Source organism: Chanodichthys erythropterus, chromosome 9, assembly GCF_024489055.1.
Source record: "Chanodichthys erythropterus isolate Z2021 chromosome 9, ASM2448905v1, whole genome shotgun sequence".
NCBI lineage: Eukaryota > Metazoa > Chordata > Actinopteri > Cypriniformes > Xenocyprididae > Chanodichthys > Chanodichthys erythropterus.
The window spans coordinates 30,557,981-30,576,741 of record NC_090229.1 but is presented as its reverse complement, the minus strand read 5'-3'; the positions used below and the strand labels follow the sequence as shown (position 1 = coordinate 30,576,741).

The 18,761-nt window shown below is 34.6% G+C and overlaps 1 protein-coding gene across 1 annotated transcript in view; it reads right to left on the bottom strand.

Annotated features, from left to right (window-relative positions):
- Positions 1 to 161: 161 nt before the first annotated feature.
- The window catches only part of LOC137026475 (dematin-like), a 34,611-nt gene continuing 16,011 nt past the window's right edge, over positions 162 to 18,761 (bottom strand). Inside the window, exons 2-17 of the mRNA XM_067393829.1 lie at positions 17,901 to 17,960; positions 15,626 to 15,673; positions 15,384 to 15,464; positions 12,114 to 12,251; positions 11,072 to 11,116; positions 9,268 to 9,406; positions 9,133 to 9,177; positions 8,889 to 9,038; positions 8,417 to 8,553; positions 7,222 to 7,327; positions 6,453 to 6,502; positions 4,425 to 4,539; positions 4,022 to 4,029; positions 3,636 to 3,701; positions 3,419 to 3,499; positions 162 to 3,334 (exon numbers count right to left, since the gene is read on the bottom strand). Of these exons, the coding sequence (XP_067249930.1) occupies positions 3,221 to 3,334; positions 3,419 to 3,499; positions 3,636 to 3,701; positions 4,022 to 4,029; positions 4,425 to 4,539; positions 6,453 to 6,502; positions 7,222 to 7,327; positions 8,417 to 8,553; positions 8,889 to 9,038; positions 9,133 to 9,177; positions 9,268 to 9,406; positions 11,072 to 11,116; positions 12,114 to 12,251; positions 15,384 to 15,464; positions 15,626 to 15,640 (1,290 nt within the window). The 5' untranslated portion in view covers positions 15,641 to 15,673; positions 17,901 to 17,960 and the 3' untranslated portion in view covers positions 162 to 3,220. The remainder of the gene's footprint in view (positions 3,335 to 3,418; positions 3,500 to 3,635; positions 3,702 to 4,021; positions 4,030 to 4,424; positions 4,540 to 6,452; positions 6,503 to 7,221; positions 7,328 to 8,416; positions 8,554 to 8,888; positions 9,039 to 9,132; positions 9,178 to 9,267; positions 9,407 to 11,071; positions 11,117 to 12,113; positions 12,252 to 15,383; positions 15,465 to 15,625; positions 15,674 to 17,900; positions 17,961 to 18,761) is intronic.

Below are 18,761 nucleotides of genomic sequence, written 5' to 3'. Positions count from 1 at the left end.
TAAGTTTCTTCACTTTAGCATCCAGACATCCACAGTTATGTTAAGATGACTGTCAAAAGTTTCCCACTTTAACTTTATTTATCCTATTATATAGGATGTGAAAGGCTTAATCACATTTTCACCCCCCCCCCCCCAAAAAAAAAACAGACACAAAATGCTGTTAAAATCATAAACTTTATTAAACTTAATATTAATTCAAATGATCTGTTAAAATCATTAGTAAGCCACTTACAAATCAAAATATTAAAACCACAATACCACTGATAAAATCACAACAATGTACACTCACTTTACTAAATCCATTTTATTTATTTTTTCATTCATCACACTTTCACATAAAAAAAGGAAAAGAAGAAAAGCACTATTCATGAAGTAGAGAAAGATAAATATTATGTTAATATTTGGAACATTTTTCACATGAAAATTGTCAGATGCATGTACATGTGGTTAAAAAGAGCATATTTTCGCACTGTGAAAACATTCAACCTTTTAAGTGTATTAGTGAATCAAGTGCTTTAGGATGTAGTACGAGTGCCTTACTGCAAAATATTCAGCAAAAAGTATTTCATAAAGATGGCCTAACTTCTGAAGCCACAAAACACAACTTTAAGCTGTCATTGGGGGAAAAAAAACAAACAAAAAAAAAACGATGATTATCATGATTGATAAGTAGCATAATTTCATGATTACTGAGTATTGTGAAGTGTAAATCGGGTGTCAGATTGTGTTCACATAAAATAAGTTATTTTGTCCTGTTGAAGGAACAGCAAATTGCTGGCAGCAGGCTATTAAAACAACAAATAATACTAATGGTTTGTAAATAGGCAAAAAGCTAAGAATAGCTCTCTAGCCAGCAGTCTCATATTTCCTTTTGAGCAGTACTTCTAAAAAACTGAATGTGGAATGTCTATTTTTGTACTTCTACATTCTCAAGTTGATATGTGTTGCTTTTTAGTGATTGTTTTGCTCGTTACATTACGTTCTGTAGGTACAAACTCTAGGTACAAAGCATGCGCTCTATCTAAGCACTTCATTTGGTCATTGGAGCAATAAAAGCATAATAATTTCATTTGCTCAGAGATCAACACACATAAGATGTCATTAGAAGTGGGCAAGAAGAATATATGAACTACAGGGATCTGTGCCGTTCAGAACAGATTTGAGATTAGTTCATTCATTTTCATATAATTATAATTAATATAGTTAATCAAAGTATACATCTCTGTTGTGTGAATTGTGTTGATTTAAAAAAAAATTGCAGTTCAGTAAATTAATCTTCCTGTAATTCCAATTCATCATCCTGTAAGTCGTGACCAATTCAATTCAAATTCACACCCATGCACTGAAAGGGAGCCAGTTAAATTCTGTAAATCTACAGAAAGCAAAAACTAGGGTTGAAAAATCAAACCATCAGGCAAGCAGCAACCATCAGGTGTTAACAAATTAAATCCCTTTATATCCTAACCTATCCTTATCCTATAAAACAGGAACACTGTAAAAAAGAAAATTCCACCCGTCAACAACAAGAGAGGATAGAACCAAAACAGTAAAGGTGCTTTACAAGGCAATAGCAGCAAAATGGGGAAGAGGGAGCGAAAAAAAGACGGAAGAATAGAAGGAGCGAGTGAAACTGTTTGATCAATACATCTTGCGGAAGAAGAGAAGTATTGATTACACTCACAATTCACAATCCATCATCATTGAAGAAAAGCAGGATACATTTGCCATGCACGATTCATACGTCTCATATCCAATATTTAGTAAACTCTCACTAATGTACAGTAGCTCTCTTTGGAACAGCAAACTCACTCTGTAACATTCCCTGTTGCCATGAGAATTGTTGCTATACGTGTACGTATATCTTACCGCTGGTATTTGCATTGGTATTAAGGTATTATACTGTTTGTTTTATATTGGTGTTAAGGTATAAAGAATGAGGGTGTGCAATATATGTGCATCTTAAGTCTCTTGTATAAACTGTACTAATTTCCAAACTATCAGCAATAGCTGCTTTGCTTAATTCACAAATATGGGTCAATGACAAATAAGACTATAAAGAATTTTAAAAAATCTAGTGCCAAGTTTGCATTCTTTGTATTAATGTAAATTGGTTTCATATTGCTTTCAAATAAAGTGTACATTATTGACTAAAAATATAATATTTGTTATAAATATCATGAATTAATTATAGAAATATCATGATTTATTAATTCATAAATATAATGAAGATTTTGGGGAGTCGCACCACGTGACATTTTACAACCTGAACTAACCTTAACACGTCATACAAAGGTTAAATTATTTGACATTTTAAGAACCTTATCAACCTCTATAATATAATTTCCTGTGTTATGTTGGACCACATGACTTTGATTTAGCAGACAAAAGTTTTTTCAATATTAATAAGCAGTAAAGCAGTTTTGTTAAAATATTAGATATTTTTCTAATAAATAATAATAAAAGATTATGCAAAACTACTTAATAAGGTTTTCTTGTTAAGTATTTCATTCTTTTAATTTGGGCTTGGTGATTTCATTATATCAGTGCTGTATTTTTTATTTTTTTTACTTCATTATACACCGCAATTTTTACTGTGTGCTCCCCAAAAATCATGCTCATCATAGAAGAGGTGTAGTGAAGTCATTATATGTATGAATTGCATTTTTTAGGTATTTTAATAAATTAATACATCTTGGCGGGAATGAGCGTTATGTCACTGACCCATATTCTGAAGGTAATTCATGCTTAGCGCATAAAGGCTGAGAAGTGTGGCAGTGACTTCATAGTGAATGAAACTCACAGGTTCCTGCTGGTTCAACTGGACTTCTGAATCATTCTGTTCTGCAGGGATTTGGTCTACTTAAATGACTAGAGCGATTCATATCTGCTTCATGTGTACTGCTAGCCTTCATGTCTGTGTGTATCATTTTAGCTTTACAAAGCACACAGAGAAGAGGACTCAGTAACCTCAGTAAAGTCCTGACATAGTAGCTGCAACTAGAAAAAGAGACAACATCCATGACTCAGACATGATTGTTAGCTGCAATCAGATATGGGGCTTATCAAATGATAAGAATAACTGATTTTTTTGCTGGCTCCAAAATCACATTCCTTGTATCACATTTACTTGTCTTTCCTTAACTTTTATCGCTTGTACTGTTTTCACAAGTGGAAGTGCAGACATGTGACAGTGTTTGTAAAACAACGCATTTCTCCTCTATTAGAAGAGAGAGACTTTCTTTTTCAGGTCGTTCCTCTTCCAAAGGGAAAGCCGGTCAAATTCCTCTATTGACATTCTAAAGACATTCTGAAATTCCTCAGGTGACAGGTGCCTCTGGAGAGAGATGTTCAATGGTCAACCTTTGTTCCCAACAGAACAGTGCAACAGGGTCAAATAATGAGCAAAAACAATGTTTACCTCCAGTCGTGTCCTGTCTACACCAGGTGGGAGTTTGTTTCTGCCTCTGTGGGTCACAATGAGCATCTCATATGGGTAAATCTGCCAAACGAACACACAATTAATGAACTTTGACCAAGAGCAAGCAGTCACTTATGTCACATACAACAATATGTACAAGAGCTCTGATGATTACAAAACACTCTTGATTAGTTGGCAGATGACATGGTTATATCACCTTTTGTTCCAGCATACTAGGGAGTGAATTCCCTCTGTCTATCCTTCTGCTTTGGGCATCTCCATTCTATATAAGAGAGAAGACCACTGTAAGACCACATATAACCACAACTGTGATTTGTGCCATTATTATAAAAATCTGATTGTAAAATTGTGAGATTGAAGGTTGCAAACTTGACTCACTAAAATCTTTGATTATTTCCGAAAAGCTAATACTGCTATTGTCTATTTACGATGAACAGCTTTTGTAGTATTCCTCATTTTAACTTGGTTTAAATAAAAGTATCTGCTAAATGAACTAACTAAACATGTAATGTGATCAGTTTTGGCTGTGAAGAATATCAATTTATTTGGTTACACTTTTTTCGAATGCAAATTAATACATACCTGGAAATCTGTAAAGAGAGAGAGAAACAAATGATAATATAATGAGCAGGAGGTATAAAAACATTCACAAAAAGATCTCTCCTAGTGAATTCAATTTGATTTCTATTCCTTTAAAAATGTTGAGAATAGATAACAACAGCAGAATAGAATAGAATAATAAACCTAGGCATTCTGATTAAAGTGTAAATAAACATGATAAAAATGACTCTACTATTCTAAATATTAGTATACTATTAAAATTGTATTCTAATATAGAATATTATTCTATACTATTCGAAAACAGAATAAAATTATGATTCTTAATATAATATATTGTATAATAAAAATATATAGAAGCCATGGTGCTTTTAATACTGGAAAAAAATGCTGGCACTCAAAATTACTATTTAGAACAGAACAGAACAGAACAGAATAGAATAGAATAAAATAGAATAGAATAGAACAGTAAAATCTAAATCCCCAGACTTACGTTGACTCCCTTTATCACTGTTTGAAGAGGAGAATTCTGCAGACTGCAGCTGTAACACATAAACACAAGACTAATTATATCAGTGTAATTAAAGGGATAGTTCATCCTAAAATGAAAATTATCCCATGATTTACTCACCCTCAATCACTATCTTCTTTCAGACAAACACAATCAAAGCTATATTTTAAAATATATTTAACATTTGTAATGTTTATGAGAGGGGGGATGCATTTTGAAGGCAAAAATAATGCATCCATCCATAAAAAAAAAGCGATCCATCTGACTCCAGGGGGTTAAAAAGGCCTTCTGAAGCAAAGTGATGCATTTTATATTCATATTTAAAACTTTACAAGTTCAAATAACTAGCCTATGCAGAATGCACAAGTCGACTTGCGCCAAATGACTAATCCTCTGATGCAATGTATGACGCAGGAGTATTGTAAGCTTAGATGCCTCTCGCCATTCAAACAAATAGGGCCATGCAACAAATTTAAGCTCCTCTTTTCTAATTATCGTTTTTGACTTATAATCCGTGACCGGTGATTTGTTTTGCTCTATCCTATGTGCCTCGGCGTTTGCCGTTATATTGAGCATCAGGTCAAAGGATACTCTTCCACCGCAAATCAACTTGCACATTCTGCGTACAAGTTTTAAATTTGTATATCTTTCTTACAAAATCGCATCACTTCACTTCAGAAGACCGTTATTAACCACCTGGAGTCATATGGATTACTTTTTTTATGGAAGGATGCATTATTTTTGGCTTCAAAACGCGTCTCCCCATTCACAACCATTATAAACCTTGGATGACTAAGAATATCCTCCTGGGACCCAGGAATAGACTTCTGTCCTCTGTAGTGGACATTATATTTGAGTGATTTTCTCTGACATCATACATGTCACAGTTTTAAGTCTGGATGTCCTGTAAAGAGCACATTCAGGGCTTTGCAGAGATACCAGATTTTTAGAGGTTTCCCCATGACAACAACAACTTCTTGGTCTTTAATTATGACTGAAAATGAAAATTAGCACTCTTATGGAAATATGATAATATTTTGTGATTAAATTTAAAATGTATTTAAATCTGATTAATTTTCAAATTGTTTATTATAAATCAACATCTCAGGAAAATGTTATGGGGTTTCAAATCAAAATATGACTTTCTGTTATGAAACAGAACATTGATTTCATACATGTCCACTGTAGAGGACACCAGGACTTAAATCATGTTTATCAGGCATTTTAGGAGACACAACAAGTGAATAGGGAAAGAAATTATATGTCAGTATTCCTATTAATTATTAGATATTATTATGAAAATGTTACCAATTATTGCTCCCATTATTACACTTCTTTTTTCATTGCATGTTGCTCCAAGAATACATTAATATGCAAATTAGATACAGTGTATAGATATATTGTATTGAATGGGAAAACCGATGTATGGCCATTTTACCCTCATATTGCATAAAGTAAAATGGTATATCAATTAATTCCATTATATGTTTCATAACATAGTATGTCATATCTTTATACATAGTTTGGTTAAAAACAATATTGAAGCCTAAAAATTGATTGGTGATTAAAAAAAAATTCCATTGTTTTTGCCTATAAATGTAATTTCATGTCATTTTATTTTTTAAACAACTTAGTCCTGGTGTCCACTACAGAGGACATATCATAACATATGAATAAAATATAATTTTTAAAAAAAATTATTTTTTCATTTGTTTCTTATGCTCTAAACAATATAATGACGTGAAAAAAATGCTAAATTAAAAAAAAAAAATGTTGGGTCCCAGGAGGATATGTTTAAATATATCTCTGATTGTGTTCATCATATACACCTAGGATGGCTTGAGTGTGAGTAAATCATGGGATAATTTTCATTTTGAGGTGAACTATCCCTTTAAGGATGGCTCCAACAAAGCTGACATATCAAATTAGATTTTATTTTCTCACCCTAGAAAGCCCAGTCTTAGTGTAGGAAGGAAATGAGGGGGATTTGGATGCTGTGTAAAAGAAAAGAAGAAACATGTTAAAAAATCGCATCCAAATACTCATCATATAAAAGTAGTGGTGTTGAAGCCAACTAGTTTTTCCATTAGGAATGTTTATCATGTGGATGCAGTACATTTCTTCAACCAGAAGGGGCCACATAAGGTCAATGTTTTAACTGGAATCACAACCATTTTCGGTGACGCAGGGTTCAATGGAATGCAATAATGAAATTGTTGAATGAAAGAGTTCTCTAGAGACGTTGACCTTTCCCCTGTAGACCTATAAGATCTAATCTGATTCAGATTATTAGTCTGTCATACATAAGCTCTGACTGCAGTTGGAAAGACTGACTCAGATCTCCACTACATTCAACAGCTGCTGTCAGTAACGCTACTTATCTTTCTGTTGTTCTGTTCCTTACGTGTCATTTTTTTTTTAGGGGGTGGGGGGTGTCCCCCTTGGTTGAAATCGAATTCCGGAGGGTTTATGGGGACATAGACATAATGATTTTTATACTGGACAAACTGTATATTATATCCCCTAACCCTAACAGTACCCCTAAACCTACCCATCACAGAAAACTTTCTGCATTTTTTACATTTTTAAAAAAACATCACTTAGGATTAATATGATTTATAAGCTGTTTTCCTCATGGAAAGCTGTTTCCCCATTACATAAGGAATCATAGGGAATACCAGGATGACACACATACACACACATTCAAATGTACCCAGATTCATGGGTGTCCTGTCGGGCAGGGACCGTGTTTTCCTACGGACAGGGGCTGATCTCTCGATCTCCTCCTTTAGTATCAGTTTTCCTAGATTAGACTGAATCTGTGACAAAGAGAGAGAGTGAGAGATGAAGAGGGAGTTTGGGGGGTGAGGTGGAAACTGAAACAATATACTCAGGCTGAGAGACTGAATTGATCAGCATGGCTCCCTGTTTCGACAGGAAATGCAAGAATCCCTAAAGATTTGTCCTTCATTTGAAACCAACTTTGGCCTTCACTTGAAGGTCGAGTGAGACAAAAGATCTGACAAATAAGAATCAACCTAATAAACCTTTAGCCTCAGTTTCTAAAGAAAATAAGGTTTAAGAAGAAAATTTAAATGAGTGTAAAAGGGAAAGTGTGTATTTTAGGTGGTGTGGTTGGTCACTATGTTTTATTAAAGATTCCCTTAATTTGTATTTACCTTTTTGAGTTTGTAGTGTGAAATAATAATAATATATATATTTTTTAATACACAAATATTGTTATTAATAGGTGGACATAAAGACTGCATGTACAATACTACCATTCAATCTTTTGGGGTCAGTAAGACTTTTTAATATTTTTAAAATATGCTCACCAAGGCTGCATGTATTTGATCAGATAATTTGAAGAGTAACATTATAAAATATTATTACAATTTAAATTGAATGTTTTCTAGTTTAATATAACTTAAAATGTAATTTCTTCCTGTGATGGCAAAGCTGCATCTTTAATCCAGTCTTCAGTGTCACATGATCCTTCAGAAATTATTCTAATATGCTGATTTCTTATTATTATCAATGTTGAAAACAGCTGCTTTATGTTTTTGTGGAAAATGTGATACATTTCTTCAGTATTCTTTGATAAATATAAAGTTCAAAAGAACAAGTATTTATTAAGTATTTATTATTATTATTTATTATTAAGTATTTATTTATTTATAACTTTATAAATGTCTTTATTGTCACATTTGTTGACTTTTTTGTTTCACTGATTTAAATTGAGTTGTATTAATGCACCCTTACAGAAAAAAATTATACATTTATAAAAAAATTGGAAAAGAATTAGAAAAAGCCATTTAAAATTGTTTAACAGTAAAACTGCAGGACGTCACACCGTGAACAGCCACTGTAATTCTTTGAATAAGAAAATTGTACAGATAATTTTACACCTTGTTGAGCTCTTGTTTCTGCATTTGCCGAAGTCTCCACATGTCTTCAGACAGATCATTGTCGTCATACTTATCATCCTCCTCACCCTCCTCTCCCTCAGCTGTCTTGGATGCCACATTCTTTCTCCGCTCTGTCTCTGTTGCACAAACAGAAATGTCCATAAATATGAGATGAAGAGTGTAAGAACGTCAATACTACCACATCATAAAATTGTGTCACGATACCAAATACTACTTACATTTGCATGTACTGTGCATGTAAACTATCAATCAGATGACAGAAGGCATGTAGAAGATTTGTACAACATGTTTTTTATCAAAGTTTTGATCATGTTAATAATGTAGAGGCCTTATTAAATATGATACAGTAGGCTTTATAGGGCTAACTGAACTGCAGTTAGTGTTTCTCCTGAAGATTCTTTAAGAGAAACAACAACAACAAAAACTACATCTTAGTGTGAGAGTGTATTACCTATAACAGCTAGTGAGGGTGGACAGGGCCAGTAGTCTGTCTCTATCTTAGAGGGCTGGTTGGGGTCTGGAGGCTGGGCGGCAGGAAACTTCGATGACTCAATGATTAAATCCTCCATGTGTTTAGAGTGCGGAACAGCTGCTGAGACATCTACATCCATTCAAGTACACATACATATACTCAATATGCCCAAGAAAATAATTTACATTGAATCTGATATAAGAGCAGTACTGATATTTCATACCTTGTTTATATATAGGCGGCTTCTTGAATATGTTGGTTCCATTGTCTGGAAGGAAAAATTAAGGTTGTTTAGTTTTAGTGTGTGATGGTGCCTGAGGTTTCATTGTTGTGTTTATGAGGGGCTGTACTGCCTAACCTGGCCTGTGGAAGTGCTGTTGCTGATGTGGGACTTTCGTGCTGACAGTTATGCTTTTACTCAGCTGCGTGGAGGCAGGAGACGAGCTTCCCGATGACTTGGGCTCTGACCAATCCCGCACATCCTTTGATAGACTGTTCTGGAATTACATGTAGAAGGACTGTGTGATCATGCAGAGAGACTCTAAAGCAGATCATAAAATAGTTTGATCTTTGAACATGGTAAAATATCAGCTGCAAGGCCACTGGTGGCTTATTGCTTCAATACTGGGCTTTTAAAAAGAAAAAATCTGATGTTTGTCAGGATTATGCTTTGCGTTTCTGTGACCATGGTTTTCATGTCTTTTTCTTTCTCATTCTGTTCATTTGTTGTTAATTAATTAACTCATTAGCTCCCTCAGTTGTTCTAGTATTTATATACTCCGTTTCTTTTAGTTGGTTGTCCGATCTCGTCAATGTTTTACGTTTGTGGAGCAGTGTTGCCAATTTAGCGATTTTGTCACTAGATTTAGTGACTTCCCTTCCCCTTTTGGGACTTTTTTTTTTTTAAAGTTTAGGGACAAATCTAGCAACTTCTTGGACAAACCTTATCTAGATTCTTATTTTGCCCACTGATCTATATCCATATTTTTATAGATCAATGAATTTGCCATTATGATGTCATCTAGTGACATTTAGTTACCAGTTTTAGCTACTTTCAATTGAAAGCAGTTTGCAACACTGCTGTAGAGTATTCTCTGTTTATCTCCTACGTTTCCCTGTGGATTTCTACATAAAGACTGTTTGTTTGACTCTCATTCATCATGTGTTCCTTGTACTCACATTACGTGAAAATGTTATCAACTGTGTTCTTTCAAAAACTTTCTTTCAGGAACACCTTGAGCATATTCAAATTTTGTCAAAAAGGTAATAAAAAATACAATTATAAATTATTATAGTCTTAGGAACTAACATGTCAAGTGGTGGCAGCGGTGTACTGCGGTCTGAATTCCAACTAAAGCTATTTAAAACAGCATTTTTCTAATTCTTGACTAATTATTATATATACTGTACATGAACTCACATTAATTGAGAGACTTTTTAAAATGTAAAAATTAATTTGTCACAACACTTATAAAATGAATAAATTAAGTTCTACATTTACACAACCGTTAAAATGTTTGGGGTCAGTATGATTTTAAGATAATAATATATTATTACTTTTATTCAGAAAGGACACATTACATTCATCAAATAAATGCTGTTTTTATTACTTTCTATTTATCAAACAATCCTGAAAATAATATCACCATCTCCAAAAAATATTAAACAGCTAAAACTTTTTTCATCATTGATAATAATAAGAACTGTTTCTTGAGCAGAATATTAGAATGATTTCTGAAGGATTGTGTGACACTGAAGACTAAAGTAATGGCTGCTGAAAATTCAGCTTTGCAGTCACAGGAATAAATTACAGTGTAAATATATTAAAATAGAAAAGTAATTTTAAATTGTAATAAAACTTCACAATATTACTGTTATTACTGTATATCTGATCAAATAAATGCAGCCTTGGTGAACATAAGAAACATTTAAAAATCTCACCAACTACAAACTTTTGAACAGTAGTGTACATAATTTGTAACCTAAACGTCTATGTTATTTGTGAACTACCGTCTTTTCATTACACAACAATTAATACCGGTCCTCTAAGAGTGTTGATAAAATATAAGCAGCATATAAACCTGCCAATAAGTTGACAGATATTAGACTGCATATGACTTATTTGTGATTTTAACTTCACAGACATGAACAATGCAACTTACCTCTGGAGATGGAGGAGGGGAAATAGAGCGAGGAGATAATGACCTCTAGAGAGAGAAAAAGACAGTGTGAGAGAGGTCAGCTGTTGGCAGTAAGTGAGATATCCAGGCATTTCCACAGACAGGTTTACAGAGTTAATGAAGCGTAAAGCTTCCATTACAGCGAAACAAAAAAGGAAATTACAGAGGGAGAGCCAAACTAACATGACGTGTGTTTGTGTGTGCGTACTGATCTTTGTCCAGGCACTCTGATGGCGAGACATTACATCCAGCAGGAAACTAACCAGTGAACACATCACACATGCTGACAGACAGACATGTAAGGACCCCAAAGTGTGCCAAGAAAATATCCCCCACACCATTACACCACCATCACCAGCCTGAACCGTTTATGGTTCCATGCTTTCATGTTGTCTGCGCCAAATTCTGACACTACCATCTTAATGTGGCAGCAGAAATTGAGACTCATCAGACAAGGCAATGTTTTTCCAATCTATTTTTTCCAATTCTATTGTCCAATTTTTGTACTGTAGCCTCAGTTTCCTGTTCTTAACTGACAGAAGTGGCAGCCGGTGTGGTCTTCTGCTGCTGTAGTGCATCTGCTTCAAGGTTCAAGATGCTCTTCTGCATACCTTGTTTATAACGAGTGGATATTTGAGTTACTGTTGCCTCTCTATCAGCTCAAACAAGTCTGGCCATTCTCCTCTGACAACTGGCATCAACAAGGCATTTTTGCCCACATAACTGATGCTAACTAAATATTTTCTCTTTTTCTGAGCATTCTCTGTAAACCGTAGAGATGCTTGTGCGTTAAAATTCCAGTAGATAAGCAGTTTCTGAAATACTCAGATCAGCCTGTCTGGCACCAACAACCATGCCACATTCAAAGTCACTTAAATCACCTTTCTTAGCCATTCTGATGCTCAGTTTGAACTTTAGCAGATTGTCTTGACCATATCTACATGTCTAAATGAATTGAGTTGCTGCCATGTGTTTGACCGATTATATTTTAAGCAATTGATCAGGTACATATATGCATACCTACCTCTGAGCGATCCATTGGTGAATAGCTGAAGTGGGGCTCATACATCATTAGGTCAGGCCTCTCTATGTCTAGAATGGCCTTGTCTTTAGGTATAGCTGCTAGATCCTTATACCCAATCACTTGTTTGTCCATTTTGGCCTGTAGAAATCCAAAATTCGAAAGGAATAGGGGAAATTATTGGCAACCTCAGAGACATAAGGTGTATCTCAATCAGCTCCCTTGCTCCCTAGGTCATAAATCATATTATGTACATGAATTCGGGCACTGGTAAAGACAGTAAGGACAGTGGCTCACTACACGTTTGGATGGACTGATGGTGACATGACATGTCGATTCACTACTGGAATTTATGAATAGGCATTGGCTGTTTGCACTAAGTGTAAATAAATAGTAATTAGATGCTATCTATACTTTATACTGGCAGATACTATTTGCACCTCAGTAGTTTTGTACATTAACAGGATACAATAATATCATAGAGTGTAAATGATTATAACTATTAACATTATTAAATGGATGCTGCCTTATAGGGAGAATAAAAACCCTCCTAACACCTTCCCCTAATCCTACCAAATAAACACTTTTAATATTATTAACCACTAGTTCGCAGTTTATTTTCTACTTTTTGAACATTATTTTCATTTGTATTGAAAAAAAATGCGAGCTCGGCAAAAGACGGATTTGAACCTGCGTTGATCACGCTAAAAGCCAGGTCTGCAAGCCTTACTCGCTACTGCTACACCGCAGAAAACATTGAATGTCTTTTTTAAAAATTTTGTGGCCCAACCGGACATTGGTGGGCGGAGTGAGTATAAATAGCGTTTGCCAACAAGGGACCCTATTTGCACTAGTGTAAATAGACAGTCTGTTATGAAAAACAGCATTTATTCATATATTCATTTATATGAATTACAGTTATTTTTTAATATTATTTAAAGGTGCCATCGAATGTTTTTTTACAAGATTTAATATAAGTCTAAGGTGTCCCCTGAATGTGTCTGTGAAGTTTCAGCTCAAAATACCCCATTAATTTTTTTAACTTCCTATTTTGTGGCATCATAAAATATGAGCCGATTTATGCTGTGCGGCCCCTTTAAATCTCGTGCTCTCCGCCCATGGAGCTCGTGCTTGCCTTAAACAGTGCCTAAACAAAGTTTACACAGCTAATATAACCCTCAAATGGATCTTTACAAAGTGTTCGTCATGCATGCGGCATGCATGCATCGGATTATGTGAGTATTGTATACTGTTATATTGTTTACATTTGATTCTGAATGAATTTGAGGCTGTGCTCCATGGCTAACGGCTAATGCTACACTGTTTGAGAGATTTATAAAGAATGAAGTTGTGTTTATGAATTATACAGACTGCAGGTGTTTAAAAATGAAAATAGCGACGGCTCTTGTCTCCGTGAATACAGTAAGAAACAATGGTAACTTTAACCACATTTAACAGTAAAATGCTACCAAAAAATTTAGAAAGACAATTTACAAATATCACTAAAAATATCATGATATCATGGATCATGTCAGTTACTATTGCTCCATCTGCCATTTTTTGCTATTGTCCTTGCTTGCTTACCTAGTCTGATGATTCGGCTGTGCAGATCCAGATGTTAATACTGGCTGCCCTTGTCTAATGCCTTTTATAATGTTGGGAACATGGGCTGGCATATGCAAATATTGGGGGCATGCACCCCGACTGTTACGTAACAGTCGGTGTTATGTTGAGATTCGCCTGTTCTTCGGAGGTCTTTTAAACAAATGAGATTTATATAAGAAGGAGGAAACAGTGGAGTTTGAGACTCACTGTATGTTATTTACTGAACTCTTGTTATTTAACTATGCCAAGATAAATTCAATTTTTCATTCGAGGGCACCTTTAAAGTACATTATGATAAATACTTTCATTGTTACATATACCTGCAACATTTCAGCCGTAAATTAATTATAAATGTTAGCTTTACTATGTTAAGTACCTGTATAGCAATGTATGTTTATACTGAAATATAGTTTAATAACGGTTTGTTTTTTCATTATGTGTTGTGAGATGGCGCAATTTATTTTTCACGCTTCAGAACTTCCAGTAGGGGAGTGAGTATCGATGCTCCCTGGTTTTCACCATTGTGCATTGAGGGACTTTTTGGGGAGTGAACATTTCTGTGCAATGGAAGGATTTTGTGATTGAGACAGTCCTTAACTCTGGTGCTCCTTGCGTGGCAGTCTTTCAGATTTTTTATTTTTAAATTTCAGTGAAATGCATGTACTAGATTTTAGTTTAATAATGTTTTTTTTTTTATATTTTGCATTTTTAGGTGATTTTATGGTAATAAATTATATTTATGCAGAAGTTTACATCCATTTATCCATCCATCTATTCCATTCATTTATTACCTTTAACTATTTTCTGAGTATAGACCTGAAAATGAAATTAAACTTAAACTGTCATAAACCTTGAATCTATCCTAAATCTATCCTGAATCTGTCTAAACTATCCTATATCTTTCACTGTGTTTTAGTTTTGTTTTCCCTATAGCCGTTTCGCCTGTGTTAGAGTTCTTTGTTCGATGTTGTCATTAGTTTATGTGGTTGTTCAGATATATTTACTATGTTCTCCTAATTATTGCAATTAAAATCGTTTCTGCTTAGTTTTCTGTCGTCATGAGTTTACCACAGCCACACCATGACAGCCGAAGTGAAGCTGAAGTAAAAAATAAAAGTGAACTTGAAGTTTGAGTTTATTGTTATTCAAAAATGCACAAAAAAATTCTATAATATATTTTATATATATTATCCAAAACACGTTTTACTCTAAAACTATGAGAAAATAAAAGCTAAAAGTTGTGTTCCAAATTTGAGGTTGATATCGCAAAAAATTAGCTTTTGTTGGGCATGGTATAATCATTTAAACTAGATGAAATTTGTTCATTCATTTTCAAAGTGGTCATTTTTGCCCGTGAGGACTACAATTGTGACCATTTTTTTTTTTAGGTCCATTAAAATATACATTGTGAACATGAATTTTTCGTTCAAAAAAACAGATGGTTAAAATGGCCGACTCCCTGATCAATGCCCTGACTTCTGAACTAGGGAGCTGATTGAGAAACACCCATAAACATACTATAAAATTCTATCTTTTGCTTTGAAAAAAACCTGATTTGTTGTTGTGCCGAATTATGTGTGGGCCTAGTTATGTGTAGTTTTACATTAGGCCTATGCAGTATGGGAAGCTTGCTGAGATTTATATCCCAGCATGCACTACTATACACACCACTATAGTGACTGCTGGGGATCCAGGAACACCTCCTGCACGTAGAGAACAAACAGTGCCCGGGGAGGTACGGGCCGATTGCTGTTCACATACACACACATGTCAAAGGTCAAACATTACATTAATCTTTTTATTTATGATGACCTATTTATTTATTTATTTATTAAACCTCTTATTTTATTATGAACAAATAAGCAATCTACTTAAAACAAATCTGATATAAAAACGTAACTTTTATTTACCTTATGCAGCATCATTTTGAAAGAGAAAGCGCTCCCTTTATGAGGTCACTGTGGAAAGAAAAGAAACTGTAGATGAGAACAAGGCTTTAGATGGATGTCAAATGGCCTCTAAAAGACTCCATGCAGATGTACATCATCACAATACATATTGTTTCAAAGCAACTAAGCAGAGATTTGTGTGACCAGGATTGATTTACAGATGCTTTTCAACATCACCTTCACCAACTTCAAGCCAAAAGACCCCTAGCAGGTTGCAGAAAGTTGCTAATACACACAAAGTACAGAAAAGTCAGCAGTGTAAGGACCTTAAAACCTTCTCAGTCAATAGACTATGAGCACAATGACAGTGTTTCTCTGGGCTTTTCTGATGGATCACAATACAAAAGCTTTATTCTAGCATCCTGTGAGTCTTTTGTATTCTACTGAAAAGGACACATTTCTCATTCCTTTGACAAAATAACCCTGCAGCATGCCTGTACAATAAAACACTGCTAAAAAATAAAGGAAGTGACTGGATGATTCATATAAAAAATATGGCAAAATATGCTCATAGAGATCTTGTCAGGCCATCTTAATGGTTTCCAATATGAAGCCAGACCCTGTCAGTATGATGGTTTTTAAGATTGACAGTCTAAATGGATTTCGGTGGCTAATGTATTAAATTAAGAGCTCAGTGAGCGGTCTTGATTGTATGGTGATAAATATTTTGCTTTGCTTCAGTTATGATAAAGAGACATCCACTCTTGCATTGTGTTTGTACATTTTGCACTGTCTATACAACGTGAACAGCATAGGAGACTGAAATTGTTGAATAAAGTCGTTATTTTTGTTTTGTTTTTGTGCACAAAAAGTATTCTCGTTGCTTCATAACATTAAGGTTGAACCACTGTAGTCACGTTGACTATTTTAACGATGTCTTTATTACTTTTCTGGACCTTGAATATGGTAATTATGTTGCTTTCTAAAGGGGATAAAAATTAAAAAAAACTCCCAGATTTCATCAAAAATATCTTAATTTGTGTTCCAAAGATGAACATAGATCTTATTGGTTTGGAACGACATGAGGGTGAGTAATTAATGACAGAAATTTCATTTTTGGGTGAACTAACCCTTTAATAGCAAATTAAATCATTATGTTTACTGTGTTAAATAAAAATATCATTATGCATAACTAACTAGCTAAAAAAAATATTTACATATTACAGCACTGGTGAAAGGTTTTAATATATAATATAACTTTCCTTCTTATGTAAATGTATGTGGTTCTACAGATTTGAGATATTTTCACTTGAAAACAACTCAAAAATAATTTCAAGATATCAAGATAGAAAATTGTTTAAACATAATTGAGAACTCCATTTAGGCCCACAAACCATGTTTACTCTGGAAAGGGAGCAAGAAGACAAGGAGATACAGATTCAGAGATGGACACAGTGAAGGAAAAGGTAAGAGGACAGGGGTGACAGGGAAGAAGGCAGGGCAGGGCAGGGCAGATAAATTAGATAGAGACGATGGATGAAGAGAGACGGAAGGATTGAGAAAGAGAAGGTTGGGGGAGGGATGAGATGGAGATGGAGAGAGATGATAAAAACATTACATCCCTGCAGTCAGCACAGACGGATAGCGTGACAGATGACTGTGCCTCCCTTCCCCCATTTAACCAGTAACTATGTCAAATGCAGGCTACAAATCCTGTCAGTCATCTTAAAATTAGTAAAATTATGGTTAGCATTGAGACTGAGGATTAGCATGAGGAACTAAAAGTCCAGAAAATTACAGGAATAACACATTTACAGGCTTTATTCCATCACTCAAAAATATTTTTGCTTCATTAAAATGAGCTAATATGGCACAAAGATCAGTGTGTGCAATCAGTTTACTTTTGTAAAGGGATAGTTCAACCCAAAAATGAAAATTCTGTCGTCATTTATGACCTTTTCTCTCTGGAACACAAAAGATGATGTTTTGAAAAATGGCTTAGTGTTGGCTTAGTCATTTTTGGATGAACTGTCCCTTTAATCCATTTATTGTACATTCAGACTACATGAACAATTTTTATTTGCCAGAACAGTATGTGGAAATCCAGATCCAGAATGTTTGTTAAATTGTGTAAATTGTAGAGTAGACAATTAGAAAGATTTTTTGGATCTTTCAGGAAATAAATCAGCAACAACAATTCCAGATTTTCAATATAATGTAATGTAGGTGATACAACTATAAACTAGAGTGAATAAGATAGACCGAAGAAGAGAAAGACAGAACAGTCAGATCTTACCTCAGGTGGTAAGAAGGTTCATGACATACATTTACAGGGTCTCCTCGCCCTAGACCATTCCTGAAACACCCAAATACAGGATTTCATTACTCATCATGACATGACAGTCAATTTGAACATCATGCAAAAACTGTTCAGTGTACTGAATTCAGCATTATTGTAAAAATCTACAACATTATTCAGCATGATAAATCTGCTTATTTTAGAAGTCCATAAATAAGAATGAAGTAAACATGATATTCTGTGACAGCCAATAAATCTGAATGACACTGCTCTCTAAAGTGCTACCTCTTCAGGCAGTGTCTCTGAGTTATTGATCTAGGCTGAGCTTCTAAATTCACAAATGTCAAATTCACTCAATTATTCATGCCTCCATGAACTCTGACCTTGAACTGGAATGTGGATCGCTCAAAAAGAAAAATATGTAGCTCATATTTAGTCTAATAAACAGAATATTCTAACTAAACATGGGCATGTTGTCACATTTGACTTCCCTTCTTTTGGGGTAAATAAAGAAACAAGTATACACTGTATTAATGAAACAAAGCCACATATTTGTACCAGACGTGTGAAATTATTGTGGAACAAAAGAAATTCTCTGAAAAACTGAAAAAGTCAAAAAGCATTAGGTTGTGCCCCTCTCCCCCCTAATATATATCCTGAATATAGAGATTTCAGGGTGAGATCTTTAGTCAGTATACAGTCACCCAGAGCAGCATGGTCATGCACTAAAAGCACTGCCCTGGCAACCACCAACAGCACCGTTTCAAGTTTGCACATTCATGTGCACATATGTGTCTGATTTCCCTTGAGGATCCCGACATGTTTGGACCCCTCTTCCCAATAGATGTGTTTCTTCTC